At 40.6% G+C, this 27,597-nt stretch overlaps 1 protein-coding gene across 2 annotated transcripts in view; it reads right to left on the reverse strand.

Annotated features, from left to right (window-relative positions):
• Nucleotides 1-27,597, reverse strand: part of LOC113018664 (glucosidase 2 subunit beta-like) — a 172,839-nt gene that overhangs the window by 77,716 nt on the left and 67,526 nt on the right. For both annotated transcript variants that reach the window (XM_026161957.1, XM_026161958.1), the window contains exon 10: nt 19,456-19,525. In XM_026161957.1, coding sequence (XP_026017742.1) covers nt 19,456-19,525 — 70 coding nt within the window. The remainder of the gene's footprint in view (nt 1-19,455; nt 19,526-27,597) is intronic.

Here is a 27,597-nt window from a genome sequence, read left to right on the forward strand (position 1 = left end):
CAAAATTGATTTCTTTCACAGCCTTGCATTTGTTTGAACATACAACGGCGATGACTCTGTAATCCCATTTTAATTAGAAAGATGTAGCAAGCATGCTAAGCTCACACGCTCTATTCCCTGCAGCGATGCCACACTGGCGAGGAATCAATCACCAAGGCACCGGTTGCCGGGGCAACAAACAGGGGGCTTCTTCACTACTGTCTAAGTGGTAAATGATTGCCAGTGTAACTCATTGGTGGATGTGAGGAGTTTTTATCTGTCTGTCTGCACCCCCCACCCCCACCCCGCATATACAGCGAGTTAATTAAAAGCAGCCGACATGAAATACATTTAAATATGAGCAGGAATGAAACATACAGTACAAATTGAATGCCCACGTCAAGGGGGTTTGAGGTTGGGCGTGGAGTGGGGGTGGGGTGGTAGCGGAAAGGCAATAGTGAAAAATGAATATGCAGTGTGAGGGAGGTGTGAAATGAAGAAAAACACACACACACGCTCGAGGAGCCTGGTGAATGGAGCAAGAGAGGGAGGGGTGCGAGGAGCCAGGTGACTCCAGAGCGTTTTCTGATTTTATGTCAGACTGTCGGTTTCAAAACTCTCGAACCAGGCACTGCTCACACTGTTTTTAGTTCATTTTCACCCTAACAGCCGTCAAGCTTTCCTTATAACTGTGCAGCTCATTCTTTGCTGTAGCACAGATTTTACATATTTACTCGCAATGCTCTTAATAGGGTATTAAAATATCTGCATATGGATACTGTACTTTATACAGCTATTTTATAGTATCGTATTGTGTGTTACAGGGTAGGGCTGATGTTTTCTGCCTTTCATTATAAAGATGAAAATCCAGTATATTGGTGTAAATGCCTTTCACACTGGTATACAGTGTTACAGTTAGCCATTTTGACTTTTAACAAGCACTAGCCAATATATCCAATGTATAACATACCACTACAATATTGCAAGTATTCGCTTACAATACTTACTGAAAAACACACAAAAAATGAAAATAATGTCACAGATTTTAGTCTTCCTTGTAAAAATTACAAGTATTTTTGGGCATTGGTACAGGAGTCTAAACACAACTCTGAGTCAGTTGTTTGTTTACAGTAACACCTGTTCTGAAATTGCTAAATCATGTCCCTGACCACTCAGATAATAATACAGAAAGATGAAATCTAAATTAAATCTACACATTTTTCTGCAATAAAAGAAATAGCTCTAAACAAACCCATGAGTAACCAGTGAAAAATACAAACCTATAACAACTCTGGTGGCAGCTAGTAGTTTTGGATGTGGAAGCCACCTACTTTAGTGTATTACAAATACTCATGAAAATTAACATATTTTGAAATAGCGGGGAACAAGAGTGCTGGAAAAGTTGATATAGTACAACTCTGCACAACACGGCCACCCAGCACAGGATTTGTTATTTCAACATTTCGACTTTTGTCGGAGCTTCATGCACAGCAGGGTTTGCATGGAGGCTGAATAAATGTGAAGGCACCCACTGCTGCACAACTGCTTGTTTATACTCAGGTTCACAATGAGAAGTTTGCAAAACTAAAACTGATCATACTGACAAACCAACAGCACACCTTCCAAACTCTGTCTCTCATACATAAATTAGAGAGCAACCACATTTCTGCCACTATATGCCATCTTTATAATTTAGCCGCATCATCTTATAATGAAAAACACACTGTACTGTATTATGCTTACATGACTCTGGCACATATATTCCATATAGCAACCCAATCAATTATCAATTAATTCTACATCATTAAAAGGAAACCAATTGTAATCATTTCTAACAAAACGGTACTTCTGGATCCTACTAGAGTAGCTTTGCATGACTCACAGTTTAATATAACCCTACATGGGGAAAATACAGGGACATCTACACATTACAGCCACAGGAGTTGTTTGAACCCCACGCCATGAAGCTGCCGGCACATTGTTTTTGAGTCACTATGCACCTCAGGACTCTGATGCTTTCTATGGTCTGCCACTTCGTTGCCGTGGTTCCTACATACTGCAATATTATCACTTACACCTGATCGTGGAATATCTAGGAGGAAAGACATTTAATGAACTGATTTGTGTCCAATGTGGCATCCTATCACAGCACCACACTCGAATTCAGTGAGTTCTTCTTTACTGCATGGATAAGTGCTTGATTTTATACACCTGTGCAATGGGACTGAAAAGCAAGGCTTCATGACAGCGGGTAGCTCCGCATGTTTGATTTGGCAGATTTTTTACACTGGATGCCCTTCCTGACACAGCTGGGGCTCTTTCGCTTGTTAGCCGACTGTATAAACCACTACATTACGGAGCCCCGCCAATGGGACTGTAAACATCTGAATTCAAAGATAAAGAGGTACACTATATACACTATATTAACTCATAACTCATGTTCATATAGTGTATCCTATAGTGTGCAGCTGCTCAGCCTCTGTCTGTAATTAGCCATGTTGCTATCCTTAAGCCAGCTTTCTTCTGACTGGTCGCCACTTTAAAACTTGAGGTTTGAAAACCAGGTGGGTGGAGCTGCTGTGCTCACAGTCAGAGGAGTTGGCCTGAGATGACCATTAATAAAGATTTCTGTTCTCAGTGTTAGAAAACACTGTCTGAAACAGCACATTTATTATAGTACACTCTGAAGTCTGAGCTCATAAGGATTATTGGTAGACACTCTGAAGTCATTATTTAACATTGTGACAGTATATAATGCAGAGATGTAGAAGATGGGAAATAAGGATGGCCCTGATTTAAATCGAAATTGAAATTTTTTACCTAACTTAATGGGTTTGTACGAAGGATGCAGTAAACGGTTAGTTCCACCTAATGTTTTTTCTTTTGGAAACAGAAAACAAGCGTTGCCTGTGCCTAATCCTGCCAGTGAAAATAACATCATTTTGCAGCACTTGGGATGCCCTGGACTAAGCAATGGCTCTCCATCAAGCGCTTTAGAAACAGAGCACAGATCACATTGGCCTGACAATAAAATGGTGTACACACCAGCAAACTCAGGTTGTCCATCTGGCAGCAGGCGCTGCCTGTCTATCCACTGGGATCATTCCTTCCTACTCTTCTGCCTCCCACCACTGTCTCTCCAATTAAAAGTTACACATCAGCCTCAAGTCTGAGCCAGACTTCCAGATGGTTGGAATGATAGAGCAAGCTTTTTCTTCTGTTGCATTGTCAGCGGAGAAATCAGTTACCTGTGTGTCTATTTTCCAAAAGTGCTGTGCAGTTGGGTGGTTGGCGGCTGCTTTGGGAATTGAGCCGAGTTCTCGTGCTTAGTTAAATCTCCAAACTGTGCTCTGTACTTTCAGACACAGAAGCTCGGAGCTGAGTGAGGAACTGCAGATTTCAAATGCTAATGCTGAGCCACATTTTGTTCCCTTTTAGGTTAGATGAGACTGTTTGTTTTTCAGTTTTGCTTTCACCGTTTCTCCTGACATTAAAAGGGACACCGAGACTTTTGTTGAAATGTGAAGAAATGCCAATTACAACTCTGCATTCTGACATAATAGGTTGCAATTTAAGTTGCACTCCCAGCATACGGTGAAGCAAACGTTTCTCTATGATCGGCTGGAGTGAGAAAGCTGAATATCACAAGCACTCATCCGACTGTCTCCATTTATTTCCTAGCTAGCTTTCAGACGATGAAGTGCATTAAGCTGTCAGCGACCAAATACCGCAGATATATTATATATATATTTTTTAACCATTATTGCATCCACCGTTTGTTATCTCGCACGTGTTTTAAACGCAGTTGACAAGTAAATCCCACAGCTCAGTATTTGTGCTGCCTCCTTGTGAAAATCTTCCTGTGTATGAACAACGAGCACATCTCTTAAGACCGCAAGACTGCAGCCCTCACAACACAGAACCTTACTTAAACAGCTGAGAACTTAATCATAGCAAGCACAGGTAGAGCAAAGACAGCACAAAGGAGAATACGCCATGCTGGTATGGTCAGCATCTTCTCAGTGTATTCATACCAAAGCCAGCAGAGCATCATCAGTTCCAACTGCATCCTGCAGCTCACACAATCCCGTGTGGGAGACAACTTATGGTTTCTGTGTATCATTAACAGGCTGGCAGCCACCTGTCTTCGTGATGTGCTATGCTTGGATTTTTTAATTCCTCAATAACTGTGAGTTTTGATCCAATATCATCTGACAGGCACGTCTAATGAATAACAGATCCCGCCAACAGCCCAGTTTTTAAAGCAACATGGGACTTTAGATGAAATCCATCCAACGGTTTCTTGAACTGTTTTACAGTCGGCTGGTGCCAGGATACATTGTAACAGAACTTGAAAGCCTCACGCAGTCAAGTTGAATATCACTGTAGTAGATCAGAAGAAAACAGAAGAAGATGGTTGTGTATATATCCAATAGGTAATTTCAGTTTTAATTTCTCCTTTTTCGAAAGAAACCAATTCAATTTGTTTAAGCTTCTGACCAGGATCCCTCCTGGTGAGGTGAGGTGTTCCGGGCATGTGCCACTGGGTGGAGGCCTCTCAGCTGGGAACGCCTCTGTGTTTCCTCGGATAAGCTGGAAGAGATGGATGGGGAGAGAGGTCTAGGGTTCTCTGCTTAGACTGTTGCCTCAGTGACTTGGCCCCAGATAAGCAGAAGAAGATGGATGGATGGATGGATGGAATTTCAGTTTTAAAATAGAGAACATAAACTTTTATTAAGGTCCGAACATAAGCCTGTTTTAAGTCAATTTCATCAATTTTCATGCAAAATGTAAAATTAGTTTAATTCCTTCAAACAACACTCACACCTAAGACTGTTAGTCTGCTGGGGAAAAGCTGATTACAAACAGGAAGCTAAATGAAAAACCTCCTTGTGATTGCTTTGGTTGATAGCAGATTGCTGTGGTTGCCCGTCGTTTGCATTGAGAACGTAGGGCTGTTCGATATAACGATATATTTCGGATCACGATATAAAAACGTCTACCGTTTCATTTTACGCTATCGTTTGTTTCGTGGTGTCGCAAAATAAACCGTTTACAGCAATATTTTTCATCATTTCGATAGTCACTCTAGAATTTCTTAAAGTTCTCTCTGTCTCTTATATTTAATATAACCACACTACGGACAGACAACCGACTGTTTTTATGCGTTGTCGTTAGCAACAACGACGGAAAAACACGTTGCGTGGCTCCACCGTCCACTTGTTTATTTCCCACATAAACCTTTCGCAATAAAGCTTCAGATGCTATTGAGATTTTTCAAAATAAACGGAATCGAGTGAAATAGTATGCAGAGTGTTTATGGACGAGAAGCTAAAAAGAGCTGTCAGGTGCTAAAAAATAAACCTTAGAACAGCCTTTTCCCCGCATCACGCCATGTAATAAATACTCACAAAGAAAATTGCAGCCGTTTCAACCTATCTAACACTTGGCTCCAGGTACACGACGCCCAGCTGAAAACACTTCACGCAAGTTGAGTTGCCCAAGATTCACAGACTTTACAGAAAAAGTAAACTTTTGGTGATATACATCGTTGTCGGGACGATAATTGTCTTATATCGGGATATGAGATTTTGGTCATATTGCACAGCCCTAGGAGGATGCTAACCTCTCTACAATTGCTTGTTAGCTAGACTGAGCAGCAGTGAAACCTGAAAAGGTGTGATGCAAACTGGAAGCAACTTTCAAAGTAAAAGATTTGCCGTATCACTGAAATCGACATGGTTACTTTGAACAGGAGCAGTAGCCTTTTGCGGTTTATGTCACACTCTTTACAGTTTCTCTACCGCTTAGCAGGCAGTTGGCGAGTGTTTACGCCGTCTTCCAATGCAAACTATGGGCTCGTGACCAAACGCAAACTAAAGATTTTCAGTGCAGCCTATTTACATCGTTGCACCCAGTTTCACCTAGCAACAGCAAGCAATCTCTAGCAACCACTCGCTAGCCAACTGGGAAATACACATTTTTCACTAGCCGCCTAGAGACCAGGTGCCTTACACTTTTATCCAACTAATTATGGCTGTCAACCTTAATTTGTTAATCAACAAATGAGGAAACACAAAAAAACAGAAGCTAAAAATTGTTCCTGTTTTTCAAATATGCAGTCTTGCTGCTTTCTTTTCTATGTACGATAGCCAATGTTAGCACTCATTAGCTTAACTATTGTTTGTCGCTAAAGTGCAGCAGTCGCCAAGCAGTAATATTTCAGGGAGGTTATTTTCAGTGTCAGTTTAAATGACCAAACATTATGAGCTGCTGTGGCGTTTGGCTGCCTGTATGGCAGGAATAGAAGTAAGGGTGTTTGCATGCAGTGCCATGCAGTATACTAGCTGCTGTGACAAAAGGGTATGCACTCGCTTTTACATTATAAATAACAGAACGGAAACTGGCAGAAGAGCAAAAGAAAGCCTGTTGTTGTTGTTTCATGTTCAAGCTGGGCAATTCATATAATGATGTGACATCATGAATGAAAAGGTGCCTTCCAATGCAATGCTTTTGCTGACTGAGCTAACCAGATCATCAAAACCCAACAAAGAAACAGACGCCAGTTATGCAGCAACAAAATCTTCCAGAAATAATAGGAAGTAAGGTCACATGATAATTAAAAATGTGTATCGTTTCATCTTTGCCATATTTTCAGAGTACAAATCAATACAAGCCACCACGCTGGCATTCAGCAGGGTCACCACTCAATGATCTATTTGTGTCTTCTTCTGTCTCCTCCGTCAAGCTCATTACCAGCAAAATGTGGGCTGAGGGTGAACTGTGTGGCTGAGCCTCAAGTATGTGCCCCTAATAAGTGCTAAAGCAGTGTGGTGGGCAGTGAGGGAGAATGCAAGGTGATAATTGAGAGCACAACAGTCATTTACAATATGTGTATGGGCTCAAAATGTGGTCATAAATATTTTGTACTTGTAAAAAAGATTTGTGTGTGCGTAAAAAAGATTTGTATGTGTAAAAAGAATTTGTGTGTGTAAAAAAGATTTGTGTGTGCGTAAAAAAGATTTGTATGTGTAAAAAGAATTTGTGTGTGTAAAAAAGATTTGTGTGTGCGTAAAAAAGATTTGTATGTGTAAAAAAGATTTGTGTAAAATTTGCACCCTTTGTTTTAAATGTAGCATGCATTTCAGGCATCCATAGTAACAGTAAGTACTACATGCATATATACATACATACTAGGGGTGCAACGATATTCGTATCGATATTGAACCGTTTGATACAGTGCTTTCGGTTCGGTACGCATATGTATCGAACAATACAACATTTGTAATTTATTTTATCAATTTTCCTTCTGACGATGCTGTCTGTGTTGAGCGCTCAGTGAATCTGCGTTCGACTACTCCGCCTAGGCTGCACTGTCGAGCGCAGATCCACTGAGCGCTCAACACAGACAGCATAGTCAGAAGGAAGAGCGCAGGGCAAGCTAGCAAGACAGAAGTTAAGCTCTCCTTGCAAGATGGACCTCCCCCACTCTCATTCAGATCTGGCGTTTGGAATTATTTTGGTCATGGACTAAAGTAAAACAGTATGTTGGATGTGCCACGCAATGCTTAATTACATGGGTGGGAACTAGTGTGTTAGCGCAGTTAGCTCGTTAACGTGTTGGCCGTCTAGCCCCATGCACGGGGCGATCGGCGGTAGCTCATTAATGGAGATTTGCCGTGTTGTGGCGTTAAGGTCATTTCAACGAGATTAACCTGAAAGCACTAGTGGGAACACAACGAATATGACTGCACATTTACGCCGACGTCATCCTAGTGCAAAGACAAAAACAACAAGCATGCTACTAACTTTAGCCGAGTCATTTAGACAGCTGTTAGCACATGATTCTCCTTATGCTGCTGAGAATATAGCCCAGAAAAGAGAGTTTATTACATTTCTCTGTAATAAACTCTCTTTTCCAAAGATGAGTGATTCCTCAATCAGATACAGGGCTCGCAAAATCGCTAGCCCGACGTCCTGGGGCTAGCGATTTTTTCAGTCGGGCTACCAAAATCTATCTCTGCCCTGCCCGTCGGGCTATTGTAGGAAGGAAAAATATATGTCAATGCTTTTGCATTCTTTCAGAAATGTAGCTGGGTAATTATGTCATTGGCATCGGTGAGCCACTGTCAATATGTGACATATTGAAATCGCGTTTGAATTTGCGCTTGTTTTTTGCTTTCACTTTGCAATCGTGCGAACTGTGTATAGAGAGCGACAGCACTGATCTGTGAGTGATGATAATTTGTGCACCAATTCCTCTGACATCGTCTTATTAATCGTTAGCTTACTATGCAAACATGACAAGTGAAATCTCCCGCAGCTTAAACATGTGAGAGGTTGATCGCGCAGAGAATCGCTGAGCTTATGTGAGTCCGTGTGTAAAAGTAGCAGTATATATATTTTAGTTCTGCTGAGCCAAATAAGACAGGTCAGGGTGAAGAAGTGACAGCCAAAGAAAAGCTTACCACAAAACGGAGAAGTTATGACAAATGAGACTATAAGGCAAAAAGAAAGTGCAGCTTTATGGTTTCATGGACAAAAGAATTTCTGTTGCTGCAATATGACAAGCTAAATAACCAGGGCTGCACATAAGTGGTCCGCAGGTGCGCATTCGCTGTCAAAATAAAAAACACGCACAAGGGTTAGGGTTAAATTTAAAAACTGTACTTTTGAGTTAAAATATATATTTATAATTTTAATAAATGACAAATTAAAAAGGCATGAACATTTTTTGTATCGAAAAAATATCGAACCGTGACACCAAAGTATCGAACCGAACCGAACCGTGAATTTTGTGTATCGTTGCACCCCTAATACATACATAATTAAATTACCAGTACTGCTAATTTAAGGTAGCTGTGGCATAAACCTTACATTTGGTGGTGGACTAATACATCTTATATATATACATAAACTTAAACTAAACCTTACCAGATTACCAGACCTCGACAGATTTCTAAACATATTTCAACACAATGTTGAGCAGAAATGCTGACAGCCAGAAACGAGGAAAAACCAAAAATTATGTTACAATTTCATATAAACCACACGTACAAAGATACTGGGAACCCATCTCAATTGAACAAATCAATATAACAATGTAACAACCTCAATTATATCTTGCACACGGGGAGACGAGACCGTTTTGGAGGGAGATAATCTTGACTGAATAGATCAAAGTGAAGGGAGTAGATTGAGTCCACAAAGGTTTGACATGAGTTTGCGTGCATCTGAAATCTCAATTACGCTACTTTATTAAATTGACCTATCAATAAACCCCTCCCTTATAGAAGTGCCTAATAATAGCTAAGCAACGATGGCAAGTATGTCTCAGTTTGGTTACTTATTTTAGTGCATTTTCATTTAGTCCACTGTGACCTTACTTGGGTAGTGCATATGTTTGGAAAGGTAGCACTGTCTCAAACTGAACACAGCGATTAGGGCACTTAATAAAAGAGACATTTATAATGAATGAGTGTGCTTGTATTGCTGGCTACTGCAATTTGCGAACATTTGCAACATGTTGTGCTTTGGAACAAACATATTAACTTAAATGCATAACCACTGAATCACTTTACATCATAGTCAATATGAGGTTTCAACTGCAAATCTGCTACTGCTAGCTAGCTAGTGCTGATGACGTATTGTCCTGAAATTAGATAAATGAAATAGTCTGATGGTGCCGCTTTTTCTGCTGCATGTACAACACGGTGAACAGAACAGAGAAGTGTTTAGCTCTCAAATTTTTTGCCTGCATCCAGGTACTCTCATAGCACTCAATGTAGCCGTACCTGAGAGTGAAACGAGTGCACTAAAAATAGCAAATGTAAGTATGGATGCATGCAATCTGATAATCTACAGTAATGACAATATTTAAACTGAAATGCATGTATATTGCTTAAAAGTATCTTCTTAACGAGCCTTTCCAGAAAAAAAGCACAACATTATAAGAAAATGATCAAGCAATGTATTTATCTGCTCTATTATAACATGCTGTCATTAGCATATTCAGTTATCTACCCTCCTTAGGCACTTGCAGTCCCCAAACAGAACTGCGATGCTGTTAATAGTAATAAGCTTTTTTCCTTTGTTCTTCTGTTGCTCCGTGATCGTTCAAAATTGTACCGAAAACTGAAGAAAATGATTTCAGACAAACAAAAATATATATAAATTTATCTAAGCTTAGCAGAAAGACACACAATACCAAATCCAGGTAATCGCTGCTACCAAATCAAATCATTTCATACTCCAAATAATGAACTGCCACTTTTAAATTACAGGTATTTACAGTACTTTTCTCCCAGAATAGCAAAGAGTCTTTGTTGTGCCAGCGAACAAGGGAGGTCAAAACAAAGCCATTTATCTCTGTTGAGTTGGAAATTAACTTCTGCCTCCGAGCAATTCGACCTAGTAAGAACCCTGTTATGCTGCTGACCTCTCGGGCAACGTGCGAGTGTGTGCGTGTGGCAAAAATAGCACGGTGGTGGATGTATAACTTCAGCCGATTAATATCACATTGTTGACATGACACAACCGAGAAACAACGAAACGATCTTTTAGTCATTCAAACTGCAGGATGAAGAAGGGACATGAATAGCATGTAAAATATGAAGGTATAGCTGCTTGCTTACAACTCAGACAATAAAAATGTGTCGCAGGACTTCCTCTATCAAAAAATGAAGCAAATGGGCAACAGTAGCAGTGTGGCACTCACTAACTGTGTACACACGTATGTGAAATGCATATTTGCACAGCGATATCTCTTTACACATTACATAACCATGATATACTGTGCATATAAGAGGAAAGTGCTGCTTCTAAAGATATCCCTGAGAAGCCTAGACAGCACTTCTTGCTGGAAAAAAAAAATCAATAAAGCATGTCTGTGGTTTTGTGTTGAAGCTTTAAAAATTGCAAGAAACTAAAAACTCTTTTATAAATCAGAAAATTATAAAGAATACACATGGGGACTGCCCACTCACAATTTTCTGAATTACTTGTAGAAGATACGCACAAGGATTTCTGCTCATCTAAGTTTAAGAGAAGGCAGATAAGCCTCTGGATTCTCTGTTCAACACCTGATTATATTTCTCGGTCTTTTCTCTCTCTCTTTTTTTAGCAAGTTCTTCATAGTTCACAGGCACACGTGTAAAAATCCCTGAAGGTGTAGCCAATCTGATCTAATACCCTAAGACTCAGAAGTGCAAATGTCTTAAAAAGACTAAAGTTCTTCTTCTGGGATTGATTAAACCCCTAAATTCTCATCTGTGTCTCTAAATTCTATACTAGTGCTATTCCCATAAAAATAATGCCTATGCACAGATCTATGATCGTGCCGGCAGCCCTCATTCTCGTACTGACAGGTTTAGCAGCCACGGGGAAGGAGACATATGATTGTCCACACTGTTACGATGTGTGCATTTACTGCTTAATTTGTAAACCAAGAGGTCAAGTACCAGAGAAGGTGCTCTGGATTAGTTGGGAAACTTTCAGCTAGAGTATCTTAATGAGTTCCCGTCAACACGTTGGAGCAGAGGAAGAGCAAAAGACACAGACGAGGTGAAACAGAGAGCAGAGAACAGCAGCAAAACTTCATGAGGAGTCGCACACTGAGCTGAAACAAAACAGGTGGGCCATCAACCAATTAGAGAGGTTTAGTCAACAAATCAAAGCGTCCCAAAACTGATCCCAGTGGATCCATCGGCATGTGAGTGTGTGCATACAATAAATGATGTGCTACATAAGCATCAGTCCATTAGATTACATAAACCAGCGGTCTCCAACCCCCGGGTCTCCAACCCCTGGGTCTCCAACCCCCAAGGCCACCAGTCCATGAGTCGTTTGGTACCGGGCTCAGGTGTGAAATTAATGGTTTTCAGGGTTTTTATTGTTATTTTTTAATGGTTTTTATCATTAAATCTTTTTTTTTTTTGGTACCGGTACTGGTTTTATTTTGCTGTATTTATCCGCGACACCTTAAAGGCCGGTCCGTGAAAATATTGTCAGACATAAACCGGTCCGTGGCGCAAAAAAGGTTGGGGACCGCTGACATAAACAACATGAAACATCCTGTGGTTTATGTAAAATGTTAAAGGATTTTGCACAATCATTGTCTGTGATACAGGTCTCATTTCTCAGCGTCAAAGTCAGAACAACCTGGAAATATAACTACAAAGTTCGACAAGAAAAACTTGCATACTGTAGCTTTAAGATATCACCAGTTGTGGTGGCTTTTGTCTGCTCATCCACTTTACAGCTCCGCAAGCCTGAAGAGATCAATTTTCTGAGCTCTGCTCCCTTTTCTGTGGCCTCGGAGATTCTGTTATAGGGGATAATTGTTGTCTCCCATACATTCATACTAGCTGTAGGGACCTACGTGGAAAAGTACATGAAATGCAGTGCAGAAAAATCAATACAACCATGCTAATTGGACTCTCAGCAGGGAGGGAGGAAATGGCTGCGACTCGCACCCATTTCTACAATCCAGCGATGATGAAGAGCCAAATTGCATGTGACACATTAGACAGTGTACTGCTTAGTTACCAATAAAAAAATTAATTGTTTTAAGATCTAACTGCTTCCCATCTTAGCGTCAGATCAAAAAAAAGCGCTCACGCAGTATTCCCATTATAAATGAACAGATTCAAAAAACAACCTATTCTACTTTTCTATTCTACGCCGGTGTTTAGACAGACCGTCTACTTCCTTACTTTGTTATATTAATATAGCAACACAGCATATAACCTACTTATCGAACGCTCTCAGTTTGAAACCCCCTGGAATACGTCCACACCTTGTTACTATGCTAAACATGTGATGTCCTACCAATGAATTACATAAAACAAACAAATCCCCTAAGAACAGAAAATTAAATGGATAAATACGTCTCAGTGATAGGAGACATGGCTGTAACCGAGAACATAATGAAAACAATGGCGGCGCATTGCAAAAGCAAATGTAAGATGCTAATTAAATCCCCTGAGTAGGTTGTGAAAGTGTCTAAATGACGCATAGTTTACCATCCAACGGGCATTAGTTTAACTATCGGTATTATTGTAATACATCTGTGCTCTAATAGTAGAGCCAGGACAAATATTTGAGGTTTGGCCACAAATGACAAAGCAATAAAATTTTCTTGAATATATCTGTGAAGGTTCTCAGTCATCCAGGTCATCGTAGTCAAAGGAGCTTGCAAAGAAAAGCGTCTGGACTTCTTTAAGTTACTTGAAGACGTTTCACCTCTCATCCGAGAAGCTTCTTCAGTTCTAAGGTCAAATGGTGGACAGTCCCAGATAGGTCCCACTAGGTTTATATCTGGGACTCTCCACCATTTGACCTTAGAACTGAAGAAGCGAAGCTTCTCGGATGAGAGGTGAAACGTCTTCAAGTAACTTAAAGAAGTCCAGACGCTTTTCTTTGCAAGCTCCTTTGACTTTCTTGAATATACTTTATTAAAAAGTTTCTTCTTGATAAAAATAGCCAAATATCTCACCTGTTTAAGCTCAGTCCCCCTAAAGCCCCCGGTTGTGGTATTTATTGTAAAAAAACAAATCTGGTGCCATTTTCTGGAAGGTTGTCAAGCATAGCACACTCACAGAAGAGGCCACCTACTATTACTACGGCTCAAAACAGATGCTGGATTTGTTTTTCTCCTGTTCTGTTGCAATGAATTTGGTAGATTTGGAGGAATTTGTAAAACAGGTTTAAAAACATGACTGACTCATAGATTTATAGCCTTTAGTTATTCTCATATTCAGCTTTAATTAGGCAAAAGTACATTTTTGTAACATCGTTCACAGAGATCAGTGGTTTGTGGAGGGTTTTTGTCCAGGGTAGAAATGGTGAATAATGGCCTGGTTTGGAGAAAAGCACTTAATGAATGTATTAATACACCTGTGATAAAAGTCAAAAAGGTTTAAAATTTAAAATGACTGAATTCAAGAATTTATGACCAAATCATCGGTCGCTCACTAAAATTAAGAAATTAATCAAGTATAATGTTCAACCACCAAAACAAATTTAGAAATTCAAGCAAATAACTGTGATTTGACATCATAATAATAATAATAAAATAATAAAACATTTTTTTCTCCTTTTCTATAAGTTAACAACAGTAACAATATTTTAGCAATAAAACTATCATTTTGATTAAAGAGCGTGGACATACTGGTGGGTTAACCGTTACAGAAACAGATATTAGTCATTTCTAATTTAGGTCAACGGTGGCTCAAAGCTTACATTGGGTGGTGATCTAATGGATTTGTTAAGCACTGTAAATATCTAAAACAGTAGAACTGTAAAAAATTGTAAAAATCTTGACGTACCTCAAATCAAAAAGTAATCAAGGTTATATGTGACCATATGCCAGCTTATAGTTCCCAGTATTCTCGCCTATAGATACAGAACAACACTAAAACTGTATGTATTTCCTAATAAAACTTGGGAAATGATGGTAACCTGGGTATTTTGAGTTCATGCTGTATATGTCACAGAGCAGAATGCACATATTCAGTTCCTCTGTAAACAAGCCAGCCTCACCAGAACACATTTAATGGTTTTAGCAGCTATGAAAGAACCAAGAAATCGCCCGACATCCCTAATTTTCTAAATCTAAAGAAAACCGGTAAAATGACTGGCTGTTGGCTGCCTTTGTGCATCCACTGTATGTTGGCGTCTGTGGTTCGGATTGTTTCTCTCGCTCTCTTTCAGACTCTGAATCAGCAGGTCCCTTCGGTAAACAAGGCAGAGTGATTGTTGGATTTGCATATTCCTGAATAAATTATATTTCATTTCTGAGATAAGCGGTGCACTACTGTTTGGTAGCTTTTCCTCCTCCTTCTCTTCTGCCTCCTCTCTACGCCATTCACGCATGCTGCCACGAATTAACCCTGATCATGAGGGACCGTGGCGAGTAAGAAAGTGCTGCTCAAAATTCATGTTTTCGGCGGAAGGAAAATCATGCCATTGGCCCCCGGTGGGGCCCAGACTGCCAACTACGTGTATGGTTAATCAGGGCTGATAATGATTCATGCCCATGTCTGCCACCAAGGAGAAGGATGGGAGCCACGCTTAGTGGTGTGAGATGGGGCTAGAAAGCCAGGGAGGAGAGGAGGTGGAGATTAAAGAGGCTGAAGCTACAGTTGGAGATGGAGGTGGAGAAGAGAAATGGGAAGATAAGGACAGTAGTGGAGAGGAGGCGACTCCCAAAGACGAGTCCGTGAAGGAAGGCAACGAAGGAATGCAAAAGAAGTCTAATCCGCTGGATTAGGCTGTTTAATGTGGGAGCAAATCACTATTTCGTGTGTGTGTGTGTGTGTGTGTGTGTGTGTGTGTGTGTGTGTGTGTGTGTGTGTGTGTGTGTGTGTGTGCGCAGCCAGACCAGCATATGGACATGTGTGCATATTCACAAAACTGTGTCTAATGGGCCTGGGTGAATGAGGTTCTTCATATGAACACATCTACAGACTGTAACCCCTTTTTAATTACAGCCCTGGCATGCTGAAGAAGCGACCACGAGGGAAGAAAAAAAAGAAACCTTCCATTGAACCACATGTAGGTCCAACACCCACCTCAATCGGTTCAGCTGATGGCTGCTTTTTTATTTCTCCCCCTAATTCCTCTCACTTCCTTGGGAGAATTGGGCTGGTGGTATTTTGGCTGTGAAAAGGAAACCATCGGACGGCAGGGGCATGAATATTCCAAATGACTAATGTTGCACATGCTTATTTTTGACATATCTGGCTTCCGCAGGGAAATAAAACACTTCTAATGCAGGGGGACCATCTGTTATCTGTTGCTGGTGTTTCAGAGCAGGCGGATTCGGTGCTCGCTCTTGTACGTGCGCGCACACACACACACATTAAGGATACACACAGGCATACAGATACACGCGCAGGAACGCGGGCAGACAGATCGACATGTTCTCACGCAGCGGGAGATGTGTCGTGCGTAGCCGGTACGACACATGCGCACACACACGTACTAACAGCAGAATCCGTCGGGAGCATGCACAACAGACACGCTCTAAACTCCTATACAAATTGAACACTCCTTTTCTTCCCCCTTTTTTCTTTTATTCAGTGTGTTTGTCAAATGCACTGTAAATCACGGGGTGTAGGTGACTGGGAATGCACACAATTTTTATACTGGCCATAAATATTCTGGCCTGTCTCTTCTCTGCAGCTGGAGCAGGATAATATGCTGGCAGTGTAAAGGGGGGGAGGATAGACTAGATGCACTAGATTCTCTCTTAGATTGGTTTGAAACTGTGGTCAAAGTAATAGTTGCAAGAGGTATAGTAAACAAAGCTCTTGCATGCATGGATTACCTGTTTGTTATTTTCAGAAAATAGCTTCTGGGTGTGCCATAATACCCCTGTTCAGGCAATAAGGCGTTCTGGATAGCTAGATTTGCCTCAACAATATGTGATGTGTTTGAAAAGAGTCCACAGCACAGCTAACAGTGCAAAGATTTTAGATAAAGTGCAAAATAACCACTGAAATAATTAAATTGTAACACAGATATTGTTAAAGGTAACCTGGATTTTTTATTTAAATAAAATAAATATGTTACATACAGTAACATAATATATAAATGCATATTCTATACTGTATATAAATGATGGCAGGACCCACATTGCTGTCACTTATTTATCTGTCCTGTTGGGGGCGCTGTGTAAGACACTCAGACCTATGCTATGATTGTTTTTTTAAACCATATTGGAGTCCATGCTGTTATCACATAACGCCTCTTAGCTTTATTAACAAGATGCACCACACAGACACAGATACCTGCTAATTAGTGTGAAGATATTAATTACATTTAAACTGAAATTTCTCTCCTGTGGAGGGTGTTAGTAGAATTAACCACAAGTTTATTTTAAATTGGTAGAGCAAAAAGATGTTTGCAGGATGGGTTAGCAAAGCGCAATTATGTCATAGACACAGGCAATATTAACTACATCATTACCAGACATTATCTGGGCTTCCTTATTAGTAACTCATCTATACTACAAGCCTCTGAAACTGATCACTTCCTTCTTTGTATACAAAGATGTGACAGACGTGTTATTCTCCATATATGAAGCTTTGTGGAGTTACTGCTTACAGTCCACTAAATACCCTGATGTAAATGAAGGCCTTGTTTGTCTTGTGAGGTGCATTTGTATTGTCTGCGATCGCTGCTGTTGTGTGCGCCTCGCTGTTTGCAGTGTTTGACATAAAACTGATAAATATTGGGGGCTTAGTTCTGACGCTATTTGGACTCCCACACCTGGTTCAGCTTTAGAAGGATTTTAATTGGCTGTGCATCACTGCTGTAATGTTACACTCTCACCCCTGGTGGAAGTTTGCGATTGGTGATCCCGCGTTTTTGTGTTTTGTCTGATTAAAATCCTGTTGAAGGTTTGTGTGCTCCTATCGAGGTGTTATGAAGTTGACAATTAGATACAGACAGCACAACCCTTTTTTTCTACCAGGGCACAAACATCCTGACTTCTGCTCTGAAGTCGGCAATTTTAACAAGAGCGTCAAGAGTGGGAGTTGACTCATTTTTGGAGCCGACTTTAAGTGCCTGTTTTTTTATTTTTGGCACTTCCACATCGGCCTCATTTTTTCAGCCACAGATTCTATTAACATTTATAAAACGTACCAATCGTGACGTTTTCGGCTACAGACATGGACCGATTTCGGTTAAAGCTGCTGAAACGCGTGCAGCACACATTTGACTTCCAAGAAAATCAAGACCAAACAGAAAAAATAAATATTTTTGTCTTTGAAGAATGTGGTTATTATGAATTTTCCAGAGCACACCATGATCTTTTTTAAATGCTTAGTTTTTAAATGTACTTTAACAAGTGTGTAACGCTGTAAAAACAAGTGCAAAGTGCAGGCTTTTATTATATGCACTGTTGAAACACATTTTAATATAATTGACATAAATTTGAGCATAATTAGTTTATTTATGTGGCTACAGTACATGTGTATTATTCATCTCATTGTTTAGGCAATTTATTTTAATGTTTAGTCAAAAATATATAGTGAAAAAAATAATATTTTTTTAACCCTAGGACACTATCGGGTGATTTTCACCCGAGCAAATATATTTGATTTTCAATATGTTTTGTTTGTCTGTGTCATGGATCCTTGTGTAGCTTCAGCATTGTCTTTGACATCTTTGAAGGCGTGGGTGTTTCCCTAACCCAAAGCCCACTTTCTCCTACAGGCATGTGTTCGGGCGATTTTTACCCGGCAATAGTGATAGAGGATGAAGTAGGTTTTGGGTGGATTTCACCCAGTGATAGTGTTAGTGTATAAAATCAGGTGATCTTGCCGCATCTCAAGTCCCGATCTGTAGCGTGCTTGACATCCCTACCGCGGCACACTTGCAGGTGAGGCCAGACCAGTGGCAGCAGAAAGCAGTAGCCCCTTAGGGAGGTGCGCTGACTACCCTGCAGGAGTGGACAGGAAGTGTGTCCACGCCATTACTACCCTGCGTCTATTTACTGCATGTAAGGAATAGGTAAGTAAGAGTGGGCCTGGAATTTGCATGTCATACTTATTTAGTGCAGTGATTATGACAAAATATCACAAAGTGGTGATTTCCAGGGGAATTCATATGATGAAAAAAATATTTTAGTCAACCGGTCATTTCCTCATGACTGGTCATTCTCCTGCAGCTGTTCGTGTGTCGAGACTGTGCTCAAATGTCCCAGGAATGGGTGGACCAAAGACCAACTTTCCAGTGTCATTATTTTTTTGTTTAGGATTTTTTTTTATTGTCAAATTCCTAATTTTTCAGAAATTTTTGAGCATTTTTTAGGCCCCCCCCCCATGACACTTCTTCTTCATTTTGTTAGACATGGCACAGTTGAAAATAAAAGAAGACCACTCCAATTTGTCATGTGTTGTCAGATTTTGATATATTTTGATGCCAAGTACTTTTTGGGTATATTATATTGGGTAAAAACCACCTGGCGTTAGTAATGGTGTTACGATTTATAGCGATAGTGTTCTAGGGTTAAATGAATGCTTATTCAGGTCAATTTTAATTTGACTTATTTGTAAGTGATCCAGTCGTCTGAAAAGTGTCTCCTCTCCGTTAGTCGAGCCCTTTTTACCATGAACAAGTATCTGTGATTGCACCTTAATTTCAGGGAAGCTGTGCAAATCCTCTAAACACAATGCAATTACACACACCCTGTAGTTGATCCATTGTGGATACACAGTTAAAATAGTATCGCATTAATTAAAATAGGCCAACAAACCTGTCAGCTCTTGTGTGGAGGGTAAAAATCTAACAGAAAAAGAGATTAATGTATTCTGAGAAATCAACTCATAAGCATGTGCAGCACTGAGAGGCTTGCTACGAACATTATCTTGTGGCTACTTTGTGGTGAATCTTTAAAAGAGGGGTTTTAAATTGTGAGGGGAAGGGGCGAGGTCACTAGAGCAGTGGTAAGGTTTAATAACTCACCTCTGTCAGCTGCCTTTAAGTGAGGATCTTCACTGGAAAGACTGCCTGGAGCACCCTGCGTGTCTTTGATCTACAAGCACATAATGGAAGCAGAGAGGGGAGAGAAAACAAGGTCAAAGATCTGCACACTTGTGAGACCTTGGGTATCACCTGCGTTAATGTATAAAGCGACAACAAAGGCGCCCGTGGATGTGTGCGTGTGTAAGACATGAGAAGCTATTTTTTTTTCTTTTTTAAGATCATTTCAACTCAGGTCCATGACTCTAATATACACCTCCCACCAGAGAGAGGAGACACTTGTTTTAAAATACATGGTTCCTCTCTGTGCTCAAAGAGGCTCCCGGGAGCCTCTGCAAGACAGTTTAATGATGAAAGACAACATGTCTGGATGCAAGTGTTCGCTTTCAGATCGCAGGGGAAAAACAGGAAAAAGCCAAAACTATTTTGGGTCTTTAATTTTCTTTTAAAAGATGCCACGTTCATTTCTAAAGATTCAAACCGCGTCGAGGAGCCTCACCTCACGCAAGGTAGGTTTAGATACAGTAATCGCCTAATCCCTCCCAGAATAAATATTTTTGGAGTATTAAGCTGTGGCAGCAAAACATATGAAAAATATGAAATCTCAAAATATTTATGTTTATCTGTAGCTGGGAATCTACCTGAGGTTAGGAAACGTGGATTATTTCAGTCGAGCTGTATTCTGTTGTTGATGCTTGTAGGCATTCTGTATTAAAAAGAACATTTTGCAAAACACGCACTCTTTCTGGAGCTATCATGATGTTGAGGAGGACTAAATATGACAAGATTCCCACATATGGGACGGAGGAAATATAGGTCTGATTTGATGACTTGTCGCATGCTGCATGCTGTCACATTTTTTTCCTTCACTGGAAACCAGACTGTAAACTCAACTGTGCGAGTGAGAGGCGTTGCCAAATGCAGTGTGACTCACCACCTCTGAGGAGAACAAAAACCTGCTTAAGATCACGGTGACATCGCATGCAGTGTTTGCAGTTCCGAATATTTTTGACAGATTGGACTGAATACAAATGTGAAAATTGTCATGCAAGAAAGGGAAAAAAGAAAAAAACCTTAAGAGAACATGTCACCGAGTAACTCTGTTTGACAAGCATTTTAAAGAAACAACACACAACGTTACTCCCATGAAGCTTTGTGAGCTCAGGTTCTGAAATCTTCAAATCTGCCAGGGAATTTGTACTGAACCTATTCGATTGAAATTATGCTATTTTATGTGTTAGAAATCAGCAGGGATAGCATAAAGCAGGATCGACAGACGCAGGAACCTATATTTTGAAGCCTTGATAACAGCTTTCATCCCACTGCCATCTTTTTTTTTGTTAGAGCCAAAAGTGACCATATTCAGAGAATATGCTGGAGTGCTAAATTATTTGCTAATGCTTGTGACCTTGGTTAACAAGGTAAGGCTTAAGACATAGATCCCTGCTTATTGCATTTCAGCTACTCCTTTGTTACCGCAGCAGATAGCTCCACATGTTTGATTTAGCAAACTTTTACACAGACACCCTTCCCAAAAGAAGGTTTGGAATTGAACCAGCAGCCTTTCACTTGCATTTAAAGAATGTTCCAAACAGGACATTTATTAAAAAAGGAAAAAAAAATACAATAGACACTATAGACACAAACATCAATGAGCAACACCTGCACTGGTTAGCAATGTGTTAGCACAGTTAGCACTGTGTTAGCACAATTAGCACTGTAGCTTCACTGTCGCTAGCAGGTTCTGGGTTTGAACCTTCTGACTGGCAGGGCCTTTCTGCATGGAGTTTGCATGTTCTCCCCTGCACAGGTTTAGTCTGGCATAGCTAAAGCCCCGCCCCCACAGTCCAGTCCAAGCACATGCATATTAGGCTAACTGCTGATTGTGCTATGATGTCAACTATGATGACAACTCGTTAGCTAATGAGTGTGCCGTTTCACACCACAGATAATCCTTCATTCAATCAATCCTTCAATCCTTCAAACAACTTTTCGATTAAATGACCTGACATGATCGACCGATTTCATAAACTCAGCAGGTTTGTGTCAACTCAGAAAGCAGTTTCACCATCGACTTCTATAGGACCGGAAGTATTTTTGTAACCACAGCTATCACCATCTGGTGGCCTTTAGACAGAATTCAGGGAGGGACTTCTGCATTAGCATCTATGGGCAATATGGACCCATTCCCTGACGCTAAACTTAATAAGCAGTCAACAAACCTGAAAACAGATGGATTAAAACCATTTATTCTACCATGCTATATTTTGGGTATTTTATCGTGCATTTTCAGAGTCAGCCTCTAGTACCTTTTTGATAAACTGCAGTTCTGGTCAAACATTTCCTACTTTTTTTAAGCCTCTGAGCTGTCAAACTGTGAACATACAAATGCCAGTACAAAAGGAAAAATACAAAAAACAAAGCTGAAATGATAAAAAAAAAAACAAAAAACACAAGGTCAGCCAAGTAGTAGCTCACCCAACTCACCATGAAATGACAAACGCAACACTGATGTTGAGAGACACTTTGAACATCCATTAGGTAACCATTGTGCGCATGTTTGATTAAAGTCTGACCAATAACTGTGAACTTTGGACGGACAGGTCGATGGATGGACCAGTCATTTGACTGGATGTGCTAAAAATCCCCAATCTACAAATCCCAATGAAGTGCATCGGTGTTTCAAGGACACAGGAGCTGATGCATTTATTATCAACACATTTACAGCTCACTAAACAGATTACTCATTAAAGTTTTCTCATTATGCTAACAGGAAACATAATTCAAGCACTATTATGTTGTTTTTAGTTGCATACAAATGCAATTTCTAAAGAGTAACAGTTGAAAACACAAACTAGCTGCTTTAAATTATTAATTCTTCTTCGTTCACCTTTTTTCACTCCCTGTGTGTTTATGCATCACTCTGCATTTAATTATGAATTATTATTAATCTCTTGGTCTCTCCCACAGCGTGTCTTTTGTCCTGTCTCCCTCCCCTCACCACTAACCTGTCTCAGCAGATGTCTGCCCCTCCCAGAGCCTGGTTCTGCCGGAGGTTTCTTCCTGTTGAAAGGAAGTTTTTCCTTCCTACTGTCACCAAATCCTTGCTCATATGGGTCGTCTGACTGTTTCAGTTTTCTCTGTATTATTGTAGGGTCTTAATGCCTTAATGTGTTATCTAAATAAATTGGAATTTAATTTCTTAAAATGGTTCAGTATACAAAAAGTGAGGAGAGCTTAAATTTTAGAATCGCAATACCAAACATGTTGGCTAGTTACTACAATTAAATATTATGTGGGGACAAAAATAATTTATGCTAGCTTGCTAATATGCAGTATGCAATGTAAATAACATAACATACTGTGCTAGTCAGTAACTTGGTCTAGATGACCAGTGAATATATCCATGTATGCTTTATTTTTATTGAATATATAAAATATATTTCAATCCTTTATCCTTTTCCATTCATTTAAAAATCCAGCTAGTATCGCGGAGTTATAAATAGATACAGTATCTTCGTGACAATGGTCAAGGTTCGCCTAACCACAAAGACCTCAACAAGACAAGTTTCCTGCACGTAATGTGGTACTACCACAGGCAGAAATGATGGAAGCTTCACTTCAAGTGCAGTCTTCTCATTCTACCTATCTCTTCACATCCACATCATTCTCCAGTTGTTTGTGTCTGAGAGTGAGACACTGGCAGAGTAAAGCCTTCAAGCAGCCAAATACGCTGCTCTCAGAAATCAGCCGGCACAAGAAAACAGAGGCTTGCTCTTGAAAACTGTCTGCCTTTGAAGGATCTTTATTCTCCGCTCCCCAGCTGCTGGAGATGCGTGTAACTGCTTAGACATACAATGGGTGCATCGCGGGTATTTGTCCATGGAGAGCTGGGCCCAGTAAATGAAAAGAGGGGCACACATACCCAGGAAGCAGCTAATTAATTGACAAGCAGATATTTCGGAATTTATAATCATCAAACAGACTTCATTTTGTTCCCCCACCACCATCCTCGCCAACCCGTTATCCCAGGCGACTTACTTAAGAGACTTATCTTATAAATACAGCCCTAATCAAAATAAATGACTAAAAGCTCTGAGGGAGTTGAAGGCTATACACATTTACATCAGAGGAACTGATGCAATTTAAACAGCCGCCTCAGCACCGCTGAGTTAGGTTCAAATCACAGAGAATCCTAACTTATGTAATACTTCCACTGTTTTTTCTTTTCTTTTCTTTTTTTTTTGGTTGTTGTTGTTGCTCAGTTTGGCAGACCTATATTCATGACAGCCAACTAGGAGAGACAGAGCCTCCCTCTATGTGTGTGTTACACTGAGTTCCCACAGCAGCATTCGTGCGCTGTGAGTGTATCATATTATAAAGATTTTTTTTCTCACATGCTTTTGTGTCTATTTGACTTCACCGTGTGTGTGTTTGTGCTCGGTGCACATCTGTGGGATTGCCCATCTCTCAGCATTGGTTCAATGCTTAATATTCTTCCTTCTGTTTCCTACCGGGTATACATTTCTTGTAAAATGTAGCAGTGAGAGCGTTTTAACAGCCAGTGGCTTACAGGATCATTTACAGCTGGTCATTGACTGTCTGGCTGAGAAGCAGAGTGGCTGATGGATAGATTGTCAAAGTTTCACCTCGGTCCAAGTTTTGATGGATATGTTATAGCCACAAAGCCCAATATAACAGACTGCACAGACTGTGAAGCCGCAACTCACCGAGTATAAAAGCCCAACAGCTTTCTGTTGATTTAAAGGGAAGCTGTTAGAGAAATTTAATACACCAGCTTCATCTGTACCGAAGTCATGTTTAGGATTAATGTGGAGACAGCAGTGTTTATGACACGACGTGTATCTTTGCACAGGAACCGAGGGGCAACGGCTCAGTGTTTGCACAGCTCCTCTGCCTCTTGACACTGTTGATAACACAAAGTGAACATGACTGCGGCATTTGTAGAATCAGCAGTGTGGAGTAAAGGAGGATCGACGTTGTCACGACTTAGAGTCAGCAAACCCATTTTACCATCCGACCAACCGAACTCAAGTCATTGCACTCTACTGGTAAAATCGGTTGTTTTTCATGTGTTGTCTTACAAAGAAGGACCATAAGAAGAAAATAAGAACGTCGGCTCACAGCACATCACAGTTTACAGATTACCGTCCTGTGTGAAGCATAAAAAGAAACAATCTTAATCTTGAGCACAGTTTGGGTGAAGATCCATTAGCTGACTAAACTGTGTTAAGAGTAGTGACTTGTGAATTGTGGGTGGTATGAGCCATGGTACGAGCTCAGTGGTCCATCAGTGAGATGAGCTAAGAAGATGGATTGCTAAATAGAGCATTTTCTGATTTGTCAAATCAAAAGCGCAATCAAATCTTAGAGAAAGTAGCTTCAGTCTTAAAACAAATCCAAATTTCTGCTGGTTGGGCTATGACAACCAATGCAACCTCTTCTCTAAGGATGAGGATATACAGCAAAGATCCTTTGCAAAGGCGACTCTAGAAGCCTGGAGATTTGTTGAGATGACAATTCGCAGATCATGCCCGCTGAATTTAGTTTGGTTTCTGTAATTACTATGGAAAACATTTGTGTATCACATTTAAAGCTGAAGATCAAATCAGCACGTTTCATTTACTTTGACCCAACAAGTTATGCACAGTGAACTCAATGCAAAAGCTGCAATCGTGACATTTGCTGAAATCACATGATTCACACTATTGTTCAGTCTGCTGCCTTATGACTTCGGTGCCCACTAGGTGTCATACCATAACCCTCAGTAACCAGATGTCCTGTTGCTGTAAATTATACATGGAACAAAAATGCTAATTTTATACACAGTTTATAACCTAAATGATGCTGATTCCCTGTTGACATTATGTGGCGCTGAGTTTGATCAAATATTTGACGATTAGATTAAACGCAGCACCAGGGATGCTACTGAAATTTTGTGGGTGGCACCAATTTGCCAAATCCACTAGCACGACCCATAAGATATGAAAGTCTTCATCACGTCGGATGTGTGTGTCAAGTTTCATAACTTCTCAAGCTTTCTTGGCCCCTCAGCAATAACTTCCTCTTTCATGGTGATTCATCATTCCACCAGGTGGAAATGAAAATTCACAACTTTCACAGAGAAGCATCGTCAAGGTCTGAAGTTCATTTAAATCACTTTTGAGGTGGATGTGGTAAACCTCTCTACTTTCAAGGTTAGGCTTAAGACTCTTCTTTATGATAAAGCATCTAGTTAGGGTTGGATCACGTGATCCCGTATCTGCCTTTAGTTATGCTGCAATGGGTCTAGGCTGCTGGGGGCTTCCCATGATGCACTGATTGTTTCTTCATCACCACCTTTTGGCAAGCTTTTTGTTTATACCAGTCAAAGCAGATGGCTGCCTATACCTATGGCTGGTTCTGCCGGAGGTTGCTTCCTGTTAAAGGGGAGTTTGTCCTTCCCACTGTCACCAAGCGCTTGCTCATGGGGGTTGTCTGATTGTTGGTGTTTTAACTGTACTGTAGTGTCTTTACAATATGAAGCACCCTAAGATGCTGTGATTTGGTGCTACATAAATATAATAGAATTGAATTGAATGGAACCTATAAAGAGAGGTTCATCAAAGTATAAAAGGCCTCCTGTCAGCTTTGTGGTAGTCTAACTATTGCTGGCTACTGGTGTATAGGTGTGTTCAGGTAAGGCAAAGGTGAAATTTGTTGAAAGTTGCAGCAATTTTGTGCTTTATGGTAAAATATCGAAATCATGCTATTTGATGCAAACTCACTGTTTTCAAGAATAAGTAATCCAACCTCCTTATAGCTTTCCTGACCAAGTTTTAGATGGCCCAGGTCAACCTGCTTAGATCAGTGCATTAAAGTTCAAAACATGTCATTTCCTGTCAGTAGGAATTGCCACTGACCGTTATCAAACATGAAAAGTCTGGTCTAGATTCTACAGTTTAATGATGACTGAACTTCTTTACCCGCACCAAAAATATTAAAGTGCTCTGTCTTTCCGTTCATTCTGTTTAACTTGGCCACATTTTAGGATCTGATGCTGGCAGAATTTAAGAGTAGATCAAGGCAGCACAGGCAGTGTGTGCTGGTGGAAGAGTCCATATGTGTGTCTGAGAGACAGCGTGTGTCCTCTGCGAGAGGTAAAATAATGACAGGCGAGAACGGATGGCTGGTGACGCGGTGACGAGGAAAGTGCCACATATTTTGGGCCTCAGGCTGGGCAGACGTGAAAAAACTTCTTCTCTTTTCCCTTCTTCCCCCCGGTTGCCTTCTCCACTCTTCCTCGCACCACCCCCCCCTGCGACGCTGCTCAAACAAAGGACACAGACGCCCTAAGTGGTTTTCTTTTTCCGATCCCATACGTGTCTGCTGGCGCTTTCGCTCTTCTGTATCTCGAGCTCGCAGCGAGACTAGTGACAGAATGAGTCACGGTGGTTTTTTAACAAGCCAATCTTTTGATTAATTTTAATGGCACTTGCTAACAAAATCTTCTTTCACTGGGAGAGAACGTTCTTATTATCACACGTTAAGTTGTGTTTTTGCATGAGATGAAATTATCTTTGACAGAGAGAAATATTACGATTCCAGATGTGCATTTTGCACCTTTTACTGTGTGAGTCATGCCTTCTGGGAAGTGGCACATAGTGTCGGCATACAGTGTACAAGCTACTGCGATGAACTATTAAAAAGAAAAACGCGGTGCAGAATCCAGAGACTCCAGGTGAGATAACACAGACTATTAAGGTTAGTTAAACCCGCATTTCTCTGCACGTATATATCAGAAGGTGATGGCTATCAGCGCTGAGAAAAACAGCAGCTTGTGCGACGCACTCGCACTTTCAGGTCATGCCAGTTGGCTCCTCAAAAGCGTGACAGCGATGAGATCCAGACAGAACAGGAACAAGAAAGTAAAAGAGCAGAAGGGGAGAACATGGCAGCCAAGAACTACCACTTCAACATCAAACGAATGTTGTCACAACAGAGCAACAGAGCCACCCCTTTTAACTGTGACACCATTCAGCTGCTCATCACGCTGAGCGGGGCAAGGCGGAAAGCTACTGTAAGTCAAGCACAAGCACGGTGTTTATTAAATCAGAGAGCTGG

Source organism: Astatotilapia calliptera, chromosome 3 (assembly GCF_900246225.1).
Source record: "Astatotilapia calliptera chromosome 3, fAstCal1.2, whole genome shotgun sequence".
Lineage (NCBI taxonomy): Eukaryota > Metazoa > Chordata > Actinopteri > Cichliformes > Cichlidae > Astatotilapia > Astatotilapia calliptera.